Below are 13,164 nucleotides of genomic sequence, written 5' to 3'. Positions count from 1 at the left end.
CTGAACAAAACGAGTCCCGATCTTTTACTAACGATTAAGAAGGCACAGCCTTGTTGTTTATTTGTATAAAAGTGATTGCTATTTCAATAATGTGTTACTTCATTCTTAATAATCAGTATGTATTTACGGAAAGTGCTTCTTTGACTGTTTGAAAATAAAAGTTAAATAACATATAAACAGTGTGTTGAATTCATGTAAGAAACGTATTTTTCCCCTAACTTGTCTTGTTTGAAACTATACAATTAAAAAAATATTTTTTTAACAAAAACTATTCAAGAATTATTTTGGATAACGAAGGTATTTGTAGTCCTGGAAAAGTGTGTTTACGTGACTAGATATTGGTTTTAAGTAAGTGGAAAAGATTGTGGTAGATTCTTCGTTTACAGCCAGTTCCATGTACTCAGCCTCTGGTGTTTGTCTTTAGCCTCTGGGGATTTATGAATCAGGCCTAACCAACCTTTACTCACTGAATCTTTTTAACAGACGGCTTCGGTAGGAAGTGTTTGTCGACGTGAAATCTGTAAGCTTGTGTATAATAGCACAATGTTACAACCTAATAATTCCCCTGTGTAACTTCTCAACCACGACCTTAATTCAACTTCCTTTCATAAACAGGAAATTGACTTTGGTAGAACTGCACGGTTTGTTTGCACATGCCTACCATTATGTTTTCAGTTTAATCCTACTGAAATGTTTCCCTATGAATAAACTTAACATGTGCAGCGACCGTGGGCTCCACAATTTAAAACAAGCATTATAAATAATGGAAAAAGAAGACTTACAAAGGCAGTAAAGACAAATATAAGTTTTATATTTCTTGATGCATTATAAAAGTTTCTCTATGTTCAATGATAATTTTGCGTTGGAGCTAATTGAGTCCTTGCGTAATTTCGTTATTAACGTTCATACTATTAGTATTACCGAAAATATGGTTTTATATGTACTTATTTTGATGGACTGCTATTTGTAATTAAGTAATAAACGTTAAATTCCATTTCCAGAGGAATGTTTCTGAAATAAAAGTTTTAAATTAGAATTCTATCTTAACGGAATTGTTTCTTCACATTCTTGAAAATTATCTTAAATAATGATTAATAATTACTGATTTGTTTCAAAATTGTTAAACTTCATTTTCCACTTCACAAAAAATAAAAGAAATAAATAAAATAATATTTTGTGTTAATAGGGTATCTTTGATTAAATGTGTTTCTGTGCTACAAATTATTTTGAATAATCTTAAAAAAGAATTAGTTTTGGAACAATTACTTGTGAAGTTCTTCTTGCCAAGATGATTATTACTTTGTAACAGTTGTTGCTGAATAACCTAGGACAGTTTTATTGTTTTATTACTATTAACTGTTCTGAGTTGTGCTTGTTGCTTAGTAACAATCATAACTGGGTGATCCCATTAATGGTAGTAATTAAGGGGGGTTTGCTGAGGCTACCTCAAAACATGCTTTAGTCTCTGCACAAAACTGAAAAGCACAGTTTTTGTTTCACTTTTTTCACCTCCTAAACACTATAAGGTATGTGCTAACAAGATGTTGATTGCAATTCCCTTTATTTTATGTTGGCCTACCTCAGCCTCTTCTCCAAGAAGAGCCTGGCAGTGCCTGTTAATAACCTCAGAAAAGATTGTTATTTTATTACTATTACTGTTCTAACTTGCACTTGTTTCTTTGTAACAATCATTATTGGATAACCTCATAGGATCTTGTTTTATTGTTATTAATTGTTCTAAGTTGTAATTGTGGTTTGTAACAATCATTATTGAATAACCTCTTACAATCTTGTTTTATTTTTATTAACTAAATTGCACTTGTTGCTTTGTAACAATCATTATTGAATAGCCTCACACAATCTTGTTGTTTTAACTACTCAACAGAGACAAAATATTCATTTTAAAAGTTAATTATATTCTTCTAAGAAGAAAAGTAAAATAAAATTTTGAAAGATATCTAAATTCTTTATGAGTAGAATATCAGAGTATTTTTTAGCTGTGGGCATGACTTACTGGATAGCATGCCTGGACTGTGTATATGAGGATTCATGGTTCATGATCCATTAACACAAAAAAGAATGTACTTTGCACTTTGGGGCTGTGGGTGTGTTATGAGGGTGACAGTCAAATCCCACTATTCAATCAGACAAGAGTGGGTGGTGCTATCTGTCTCATCTCTAGTTTGTTGGTTCAAAATTATAAAAGACTATGTGATTTGAAATTCTGAAACAAACAATTAAGCATATTTTACTGGTAAACAAATTTCTGTGGAAAAAAAAGAATGTAATCAACATTTTGTCAGTCAACTATTTTCTTTTAAGGGGTCCCAAATATTTAATATTCTTTTAAAGTGGATTTAGGGAGTGTATTCAACATGTTGACTGAACTTTCTCTAGATGTTTCATGCTGTTTGTCTTGATTTTGAGACACCATTTTAGGCTCCATGCTGAGTCCTTTATCCCCTGAGAAATGCCAAGAGAAATATGTAATCTTTTTTCTTTGACATCAAATAACAAATTTCATTTCAGAGATAACTGTTGTTATCAACAACTAACTGGTTCCGAATGTAAAATTTTATTAAAATGAGGTTTCTGAGTTTGTATTGGGTTTTAGAACTAATCATTTGTTTTTTTTAACCATGAAGGAAAGGAATGCTGAAAGTGCCATCGAAGCTCTTAAAGAATATGAACCTGAAATGGGCAAAGTCGTACGAAGCAACAAGCAAGGTGTGCAGAAGATTCGGGCGAGAGACATTGTTCCTGGAGACATCGTAGAAATTTCAGGTGGGGATGACATCAGCAGTGAGAGAAAATATTTGTACTTCTAGTTGCGCTTAAATTTTCTTATATGGGTAAATGTTTGAGTAGTATGATGAAGATGGATTTGCTTAAGGATTAAAGTTCCATGGGTTAAAAGTTATTGTTTTTTAAATAAATTTTCTAATAGTTTCAGTATGTCACAGTACTTAAATTTATGTGTGGGATTTCAGGTTTCACATAAAGTTTTTATTGGGATGTAATTTTTAAGAGGTCAAGCACAAAGCTGAATAAAACATTTTTCATTTGAGGCTATATGGGAGAGGTTTTGATATCCTCCCTTGCAGTTTCATACATCTTCTTTGGGGGAGGGGGGGGGGTCCGTAATTATTACACAGGCAAGTATTAAATGTTGGAGAATAGGGAGTATGAAAAGATTTTACAGTGTTTACTAGCCTTTTGCTGATGATTTCAAAACAAATTGTACTTAACTTGCTAGGTATTAGCATAAGCAGGAGATGCACTTTGAATCTGGAGGGGCACCTTTTGCATTTTTACTGATTTGTCATAAAGTAATGCCAAGTTAGATCGAGCTATGAACAATGCTGGTAACTACTATCTGCCTTACATTTTCAAGCTGTACGTGCTGTTTTACCAACTTTATTATATTTTATTTAAAGAAGGAAACTTTAATACTTTAATAGCTCATGTCCCCAGAAAAATAAAAAATTACAATGTAAGAAGTCTCTTGTAATATATATATATATATATATATATATATATACATATATATATATATGCATTGTTATTTATGTATGTTTGATATATTATAGGGCAAGCTCAAACCTTACTAATTATTGAATATAAAAATTTGTCTACATGCACATATATATATGCATGTATACAGAATAAGTCAAAAGTCTTGATTTTTCTATTGCAATTCAAATATGGAATATCAAAAATAACACAATTTTACCTCATACTGATAGCTTCAGATATATAGTTTGGTTGATCTTGATTGGACCATTATATTATGACATCATATCAGATAATAAATGGCCCCCGATATACCTAAACACCCTATGTCAGCAGATTTTGAATATTCCACATCTACTTCACACCAATATGGAAAATCAGGATTTGGACTCACCTGGTATATAAACATACATACATATATGTTTACTAGATGTGTCCAGTAATATGTTGTATATAATAAACATTTAATTCATGGGAATGTTTGTTTTTTTTCTTGTGAAATTGAAATGTTTGAGGTACAAGTAACCATCTGATTGGATTTTTCTAACTTAAATAATAATTGCTCACTAAATCATTACTAGATATACATGGTGTTTATGAAGTTGACAAGTGTTTTGACACCAGAGACATTCATAGTAAGAGAACAAAGTCTTGGAATAGTCACGTTAGTGCATTTAACCTACAAGTGTCTTACGTAAGTTAGGTGGAAATTGTATTGCAGAACATGTATGAATAAATGACAGTTAACAGCTCCCTTTTGCAATTTCTTGTTGTAGTAGTGGAATATTTACTGTGCCTATTCCCAAAGTTTTACTATCATACCATGTCTCGTCTTGATATCCAAACACCCGGTAACTAATATAGAATTGCTCTGTATGTATTATTAATAGATTGTAAGGAAAGTAATTGAGAAAACTGTAGCAGTAATGTATACTTTTCTTCTTTCTCTCTTAACTGTTCCAAAAATCATTGTGACAATGTTGTGAAAACATTCAACTTTCAGTTTAAATTTTTTCATTATTTCTACATGTTTAGTTGGTGACAAAGTCCCAGCAGACATTAGGCTGATGAAGATCTTCTCAACAACTATACGGGTAGACCAGTCCATTCTGACAGGTAAATACAGTGGGATTTGAATGTCTGTAATGTTGTTTAATAATGTTTGCCTTTGTGATAGAGCTTTTTGTGTAACACAGGTTTTTCTAAAGTTTACTGGCCATTTAATCTGTTAGAAATTTGGATTCTAGTAGCAAACTTGATAAGATAAGTTATTTTAGCACAAAAGTCATGTATTTAAAGTGAGCTTAAAAATGGAAAAATCATCCCTTTTTATTGAAACTGGATTTATTTCTTAACATAAATATATTTTATAGCCTTTCAGCTCACCTAATACAAGCTACCAGTGTATTGAAATTCACTGGTCAAATAATTATTTTAAATCTTTAACTGACAACTCTTCATCAAGCAGTGAAGTTAAGTCAATGGTTGCACTATATTTTTTGTCCATATCTTCCAAAATGTATATGCTAAAAGATGTTCATCCCATCTTTCAGGAGTTTGCACAAAATAAATAACATAAATACTTTTAATCATGTACACATGACTATATGTAACCCCACGACCTTTCAGCTTGAATCTGATAGTTGTCAAAATGAGGTTGCTCTGAACCATATATTATTAAGAATTTATTCTTTGGTCATGTGCCTTAAATAAGTTATGCCTGTAGTTAATTTATTGTTAAGTTTTTAGACAATGAGCAGTCATTAGGTGTGTGTGGTTTTTACTCATTTCATTTCAATTCAACCCAGAGGGCATAGAACATATTGTTCACTGATTTTACAAAATGTTGACCTCTTGTTTCGATTTATTTTCATGTATACATGAAACACCTGCTTATTGATCATGAATATTCACCAGTTTTATAAATATATACAGACTTGGACTAGATCTCATTTAAGACTAATATAACTCGCATAGCTCACCAGAAAAAAATTGTCAAATTAAAATTGGAAATAAGCTTGTCATGAGTTTGATTTGTAACTTGTAAAACTTTTGTTTTGATAAAATTATGTTGACATCATCAAAAACTGTTGTGAAAAACATGACTTTTTTTAATGAATTATAATAAAATTATATTCAGTCTAATTTATATAAGTTAATAAACTGGTTTTTCAATAAAATATTTTTCATTTTTGAATACTTAGATTTATTTTTTAAATTTATTTCAAATTTGAATAAAAAGTAAATACTGAGCAGTGAGGTATGGATTGTTCCAGCTGTAGAGCTTGTTTTGCAATCAGTCTAAAGACAAACTAGGAACTAAAGTACAAAATAATTAACATTGTATGATTTTGAATTTTTATTTTCAGTCATATTTAATTAAAAATCAATAACAAAGTAAAAAAAACAAAGCTAAATAGTTAAAAAATGAAGAAGTTTATTATGCACTTCAAAGAACACCAGTAGTATGTGTCTCAAATGAAGTTATGCATATATAAAGTCAGAACTTACACCACTCTGAAGTAGTGAAGATTTCAGTCACACGTCTATAGTTGAAATGTTTGACATCCATCTTTTACTTTAAAAGAATAATCAAATCTTCTCTTTTTCTGCACTGACACCTTCCAAATCTTAAAATAGTTAAAATACACCTGACCTTATTATTGCATCCTTTTCTTATTTTTTACATCCAACCGATTTATTTTGCATCCAGGATACAGACTTTTGTGTTAATGCGACTAATGTCTTGTGCTGATTTTTTTTTGTAATTACAGCTACTTGTGGCTTCAGCAATTGATTTTTTTATATTTTACCTATATGTCTATAATTCTTCTTTAAACAAATTAATTATAAAATGTTTGATTCACTATGTTTCATACACATGGGTTGTTTGTCTTCATAAAAATCAAAGTTTTTTTTTTTCTAGATTAGGTGGTGTCACATTCAATTCCTAATGGTTTTATTAAAATATTATGAACTTATTATATTTCTATGTAATTGTGTTTATGTAATAATGATTTTATCTACTTTTTTGTTCCATGCATTATGAACTAAAACTTGAAAAATTATTGAAATTTAAAGAGCCCAGTGCTGTGTTAAAAAAACTTCTGTTTTCTGAACATTCGTTAAATGTTTCAAGTTGTGTCATATTTCTTTTATCTAAAGTTTTTGTTTAAAAAATTAACAACCCAGTGACAACCTAGACAAGGTTAAGATTTGGTCAGTTTGTCAGTTAACCTAAATGTCATTCGACCTGTTATGTATATCATGGAAAAAAAATGAACAAAGCTGTTCTCGTATAGACAATACGAATTACATACAACATTTCCATGAAGCAACTGTTTTTATTTTTTTCAGTTCTTGAATTGTATGTATTAATTGTAATATTTTTTATTGTTTTTCAAGTCAGACTAGCTATCAGTAATAAAATAACATTGTAATAAAGTTAGAGCACTTTCAGGTAGATGAATTACTATATAAAAAGCACTAAGTAATTGTAAATCACATTATAAGACAATAGTTTTGAACTTGTTGTATTTTTAAATGCTATATTTTTTATTTGGTCCCTTAGTGTTTTTCCAAGAAAAAGAGTGTCTAATAATATTTAAACTACATTATATAACCAAATGCTTATGTAAATAGCAGAGTTTCAACCAATACTATGTTTGTTTTATTACAGCAAGCCTGGGCAAAATGCATTGTCAGCAAAGGATATGGCAGATATTGTACATTTGAAATATTATCATATTCTCTTCTGGGAAAAATGTTAAAGTGTCCAAACAAAGAATGTAGTGTTTAAAAGTAGAATAACCTTAATACTGTTGTGTTATGATAACTGTAGTTTATAATAATCATACTTCACTGAATTAAAAAAATAACATTCACACCATATCAGTTGTTATATTCAGTATGAACATTTGCACTGGTTAATAAATTTACATTTTCTTGACTTTTTGTATGAAGATATTTTTTTATAACACTTTCTCTCCTAATAGGTGAATCTGTGTCTGTGATTAAACATACAGAACCTGTTCCAGACCCACGGGCTGTTAACCAGGATAAGAAAAACATTCTTTTTTCAGTAAGTAACATTATGATTTCTCCACTGCCTCATAATCTTTTACTTTTCCAGTTAAGCCTCTTGCTGAAAGCTTTCATTTTTATAAGCATCCGTTAGAAATATCTATAAGGTTTTTAATCATAGTGACTGCAATTTTAGTAGTGATTTGGCTTTGAAACAATATTTTGTTTGTACTAGTGTCTTAATTAATTTTTTTTGTAGGGTACTAATATTGCATCAGGAAAGGCTCAAGGGATTGTCATTGGAACTGGATTGGAAACAGCCATTGGTAAGTTTTTCAACTTATTCATTAGCTTGTACAATAATAAATACAACACAACATGGAAAATTAAAAATATCCAATTTGTACTATTTAAAAATATTTCAGAATTTTATAATCAACCTAAAATGTCTTACTAGAGGATTTCATAAAGTTGTTTGGAGTTTAGATTTCCTGTAGACTAGAGCAAGTTTACTTACGTTAATTTATTTTAGCTATGAACAGTCAGAATGATAACATGGTGTTTTCCATACATTAGTGTCTCCATGCTATCTGATCACTGAAAGTTGTATTATAGTACTGCCCCTAATTAATGCTCTCCTACTTGCAGAGATCAGCACTCAATACTGGTAACTGGTAAATGTCATGCAGGCCATGATTTTCCTGCATTTTTTGCCATAGCAGCAAACTTCAAAGTTGCTTTGGTGGTACCAATCAAAGGAGGTTACCTGGTACATAGCAGGACTGATTCACAAGATCTTTTGACACTTATAAACAATGATCACCATACTTATTGTGACAGTGACCACTGATGTTTATAGCAAAGTTAGAAATAAATAGGCTGTGTTTACTACCACTTATTATAGATATATTTGTTTATAAAGAAGTATTATCATATGACCCACTTAGTTTTCTAATTAGTGCCCCTCCTGTGGGCATTAATTATGAGCAGTACAATATATAGTGTTTTTTTATATACGTTAGTGTTTCCATGTTGTGTGATTAGTTCTCGGGTGGGTAGTATAGTGTTTTCCATACGCTAGTGTCTCCATGCTGTTCGATAATATAATGTTTTCATGCTGTCTGATTAATTCATAGTTGGAAATGTAGTGTTTTTCATATGTTAGTGTTTCCAATCTGTCTGATCTGTCACAGTTGTATAATAAAATGTTTTCCATGTGTTAATGTGTCCATGCTGTCTGATCATTCATAGCAGAGCCTTTCCTAAGGATTTTTTTCAACTGCACAATTATATTTTAATTTCACAATTTTTTAATATGTGATGCCTTTTTGCCCCTCGTATAAATACAGGACTAGTAACAAATGATCCAAAAAATGAAGAATATTCTAGTAATTACATATATTTATCAACTCTGGAATGAAATTTTATAATCTTAAATATGTTTTTAATATTTATCCACTGGAACTTACTTATATAGGTGAATTTTGAAAATATAGGTGCACTATTTGTGATCAACTGCACCCTAGAAAAACCCCTGATTCACAGTTGGAAAGTACAGTGTTCTCTATGCAGTCTGGTCAGACACAGTTGGATAATATAGTGTTTTCTGTTCACTAGATTTTCCATGCTGTCTTATCAGTCATAGTTGGATAATATAGTGTTTTCTGTTCACTAGATTTTCCATGCTGTCATATCAGTCATAGTTGGATAATATAGTGTTTTCTGTTCACTAGATTTTCCATGCTGTCTTATCAGTCATAGTTGGATAATACAGTGTTCTCTATGCAGTCTGGTCAGACATAGTTGGATAATATAGTGTTTTCCTTTCACTAATTTTCCATGCTATCATATCAGTCATGGTTGGATAATATAGTGTTTTCTGTTCACTAGATTTTCCATGCTGTCTTATCAGTCATAGTTGGATAATACAGTGTTCTCTATGCAGTCTGGTCAGACACAGTTGGATAATATAGTGTTTTCTGTTCACTAGATTTTCCATGCTGTCTTATCAGTTATAGTTGGATAATATAGTGGCATTTATATATTAATACCTTCTTGCTACCTTATCATTTATTCATTAATGGTCAAACAGTAATTTATAAAAAGAAAAGAAATATTGTTTGAAAGCATATTTTTGTGAAACTAATCTGACTCCAAATTTTGTAGCCAAGATTTTAAATTTCTTAACCATTGGACACCTGACTGTGTACATGTGTTTGCTAATTACTGGATAATTTACTTGTATACAGTGAACCTGTGATATCAATACACTTGTCTAGTTTAGGTCTTTCGTCAATGGTGTAGTATTTGTGGATATTATGTTGTGATTCTACTAAATTTCATTTGAGTGTACAGAAGGATTGTTGAGTAACTGAAGTATTCATATATATTCAAAGAGTAAAGTCATGTTACAGTAATGTTTTATAATTAAGCTCTGCAAATGAACCATATCTGAAGCTAAGAAATGTGTGAATTTTGTTTTATATTGATTCAAAGGATTAAAAGAAGCTTCTATTTTTAATCACTGGATTTCTTCCTTATTCAGTTATTTTATTCTAATTAACTCTCTGTGTGATGTTTGGTTTCATACTGATATTCTATATTTGTTACAGGTAAGATCAGAACAGAAATGTCTGAGACAGAAGAGGTAAAGACACCCTTGCAGCAGAAACTTGATGAGTTTGGTGAACAGTTGTCCAAAGTGATCTCTGTAATCTGTGTGGCTGTGTGGGCTATTAATATTGGCCACTTTAACGATCCAGCTCATGGTGGATCATGGATCAAGGTAAGCTGCTAATGGGTCATTATTTCAACCACACATGACAACTGTTATGCTTCAGCATGGTATAATTCACCAGTGATTACAATCTGTGACTACTGAATGATTTATTGATTTAATATTTATCTTTATTAAAATATTTATGTATATTTACATTTAAATACTATTTAAATTATCAGTATTTTCTTCCAATCTGCTACTGATGCAACTGAAGATAATAAGGTGGAGTAACATCTCCAATTTGACTTTTTACTTGTGTCCAAGTTTATCGTAATTAATGATGGGTAAGGAAATTTGCTTGTGGATGTCATTAGCTAAAATTTACCTGTTTTCTTACATTTAAATTGTTGCACCATCAGTATAACAGAGGAGTATCATTTCAGTGTTACATATGTTTCAGTTTGTGAATTTAGTATTTAGATGAAATAATTAAGTTTAAGATGTTAAAATTTTTTTATCAGGCTTTATTTTGACATCAACATATTTTGGCCAAGCTTACTAAGCTTCCAGTATTTTACTGCCTGTTAATGTTGAGAATCAAAATATTGAACAAAAACTTCACAATGGGGATTATCTGCTGCAAAATATAGTCACTTACATATTCTCATAGTTGGCTTGATACTATGATACCTGTGCAGTATCACAAACACACAGATATGGGTTATAAATATGGATGAACGGGTAGTCAAATTTGACCAAATACTGGGTCCGGGTACCCGGTCACTAAGCTTTGGGTCCGGCCAGGTGTCAACCGGGACCGAGTTCTCCCCTTGTCCCAAAAAAACATACACAAAAATTAGAGACAAAAACAAAATTGATGTTTATTACATTTAACCGAATAATCACCAACAGAACAATCAAGCTTTACTTTCAACTTTCAATGCCTAGCCCCAACTTCTCAAACCCTAACCTCTATTGTTCTCAAAACCCCACCTTCCCCAGAAATCCACTTATCAAGCAATGCCTGTTATTAACCCCTATTGTTCTCTGAATCCCTGATTTTCAAATACTTTTTTTTTTCAGTACCTTGTTAGTTGCCACAAAGATTATGGCTTAGATACCTAACTTTGACACTTGGCTGGAGCCGAGTATTACCGGGTGGCCCAATACCCAGCCGGGGCTGATTATCTGGCCGGGTACCCGTGCATCCCTGGTTATAAGTGAATATTATATTAGCTTATTTGTGTTGATTGCATCTATTAAAATGTGATTTATGTAAGCTGTAGTTCATGATTTGTTTTTCATTATAGTATAAAAGATTTTGTGATTAATTCTTTCAGAATGGGTGTCATTTTGTGTGCATGTCAGAATGTTTTAGTGAGTTACATTCAACATTTTATTAAACTACTTTTTTATCATGGTATGTAAATAAACTTGGCATAAAAACATAGCTAATAATACAAACTTTAATATTATATAACTTTTGATTTTATAAGGCAATATAAAAAAAACCTCAATTTTCCCTTGTGTGAGAATTCTGACATTTGCTCTCAAGGTATTCTTTCTTCTCTAATTTACCTACTACCCTTCCAAGAAGTACAAAATTTATGGCAAGTTACTCCTTATAATATCATTGCTCAGGCAAACCACAATGTTTATAGCCGTCAGTCTTATTTGGTTACAAAGCCATCAAATAGAAAATCAAATCCAACTTGCCATGCCCACCTTTCACATCATTTGCTCTCAAAGTATTCTTTCTTCTCTAATTTATCTACTACCCTTCCAAGAAGTACAAAATTTAGCGTAAGTTACTCCTTATAATGTCATTGCTCAGGCAAAGCACAACTTTTATAGCCTTCAGTCTTATTTGGTTACAAAGCCATCAAATAGAAAATCAAATCCAACTTGCCACGCCTACCTTTCACATCCTCTCTCTTTCAGAAATTGCCAAGTGTTCTCTCTTATGTTTGATAATATATTATTTGTAACCAATAGAATGCCAAGGTTTTAATTTATTAAATGACATATTATATTACATTGTTTGCTGTATAGAGAATTGTCTATTTTGCTTCCAGTTCAAACTATTCCAATGGGAAACACACTAACGAGCTTAACTGAATTTTTAGAAAGCGTGGTTAGAAAGCCAGAATAATTGTGATAATTATGGGACATTGTCCACTTTTTGCATGTTATTATTCTGTGTTTCTTTGGTGCATTACTTAATTAAATAAAACATTATTTAGTAAAGTAGTACCATTACGATAAAAAAATAGTGTTAAGTGTCATTGACAATTGACAGCAAAAAAAAAAAGATCCAGGTAAGTATTGTATTTCTTGTTTTTCATGTATATTCTTTATTTATTATTATAAAAGTAACTAGAATGTAAAGAGTTTTAGGTTAGATTAAGTAAAATAAAGAATAATAATAATAAATTTTTGTGTGGTATCCTCTGAAGTAGCCCATGCGTAATATAAATTGATATGGTAACATGAGCTACAGGTTCACCAACTGATTTTCAAAATTTATATTGGGAATATTAATTTAGACAGAGTTCAAAGGGCAATAAAACAATAAAATTTAAGTGTAAATATATGTATGAACTTATAGCTATTTAAGATAAGCAAATGTAGTTCCATGTTACAATTTATAGTCATTCTAGAGAGAAAGAAGGGTAATATAGATTTAATTTGAATTATTTCGTTTTGGTGGTTATGAGGTTAGTCAAATTGATGAACCTCGTACATATAGTTAGGGTAGAGAAAATAAAAGCTAAAATATAATGTTTTACTGAAAAATGACATTTTATGATTGTTTTGGAAGTTTTAGAGATTACACAAATGAGTAATAATGGCTGGAGATGGCTTGAATGGGTAATGAAGAAAAACTTTAATATAAGTTTAACATAACA

General features: G+C 30.8%; 1 protein-coding gene across 2 annotated transcripts in view; it reads left to right on the top strand.

Annotated features, from left to right (window-relative positions):
- LOC106460569 (calcium-transporting ATPase sarcoplasmic/endoplasmic reticulum type-like) overlaps nucleotides 1–13,164 on the top strand; it is a 90,883-nt gene that overhangs the window by 46,743 nt on the left and 30,976 nt on the right. For both annotated transcript variants that reach the window (XM_013920287.2, XM_013920286.2), the window contains exons 6-10: nucleotides 2,646–2,784; nucleotides 4,549–4,629; nucleotides 7,509–7,594; nucleotides 7,796–7,862; nucleotides 10,149–10,321. In XM_013920287.2, coding sequence (XP_013775741.1) covers nucleotides 2,646–2,784; nucleotides 4,549–4,629; nucleotides 7,509–7,594; nucleotides 7,796–7,862; nucleotides 10,149–10,321 — 546 coding nt within the window. The remainder of the gene's footprint in view (nucleotides 1–2,645; nucleotides 2,785–4,548; nucleotides 4,630–7,508; nucleotides 7,595–7,795; nucleotides 7,863–10,148; nucleotides 10,322–13,164) is intronic.

The sequence above is a fragment of the Limulus polyphemus genome, unplaced genomic scaffold (assembly GCF_000517525.1).
Source record: "Limulus polyphemus unplaced genomic scaffold, Limulus_polyphemus-2.1.2 Scaffold796, whole genome shotgun sequence".
Taxonomy (NCBI): domain Eukaryota; kingdom Metazoa; phylum Arthropoda; class Merostomata; order Xiphosura; family Limulidae; genus Limulus; species Limulus polyphemus.
Note: the sequence above shows the minus strand (reverse complement) of the source record. Positions and strands in the feature narration are given on the sequence as shown.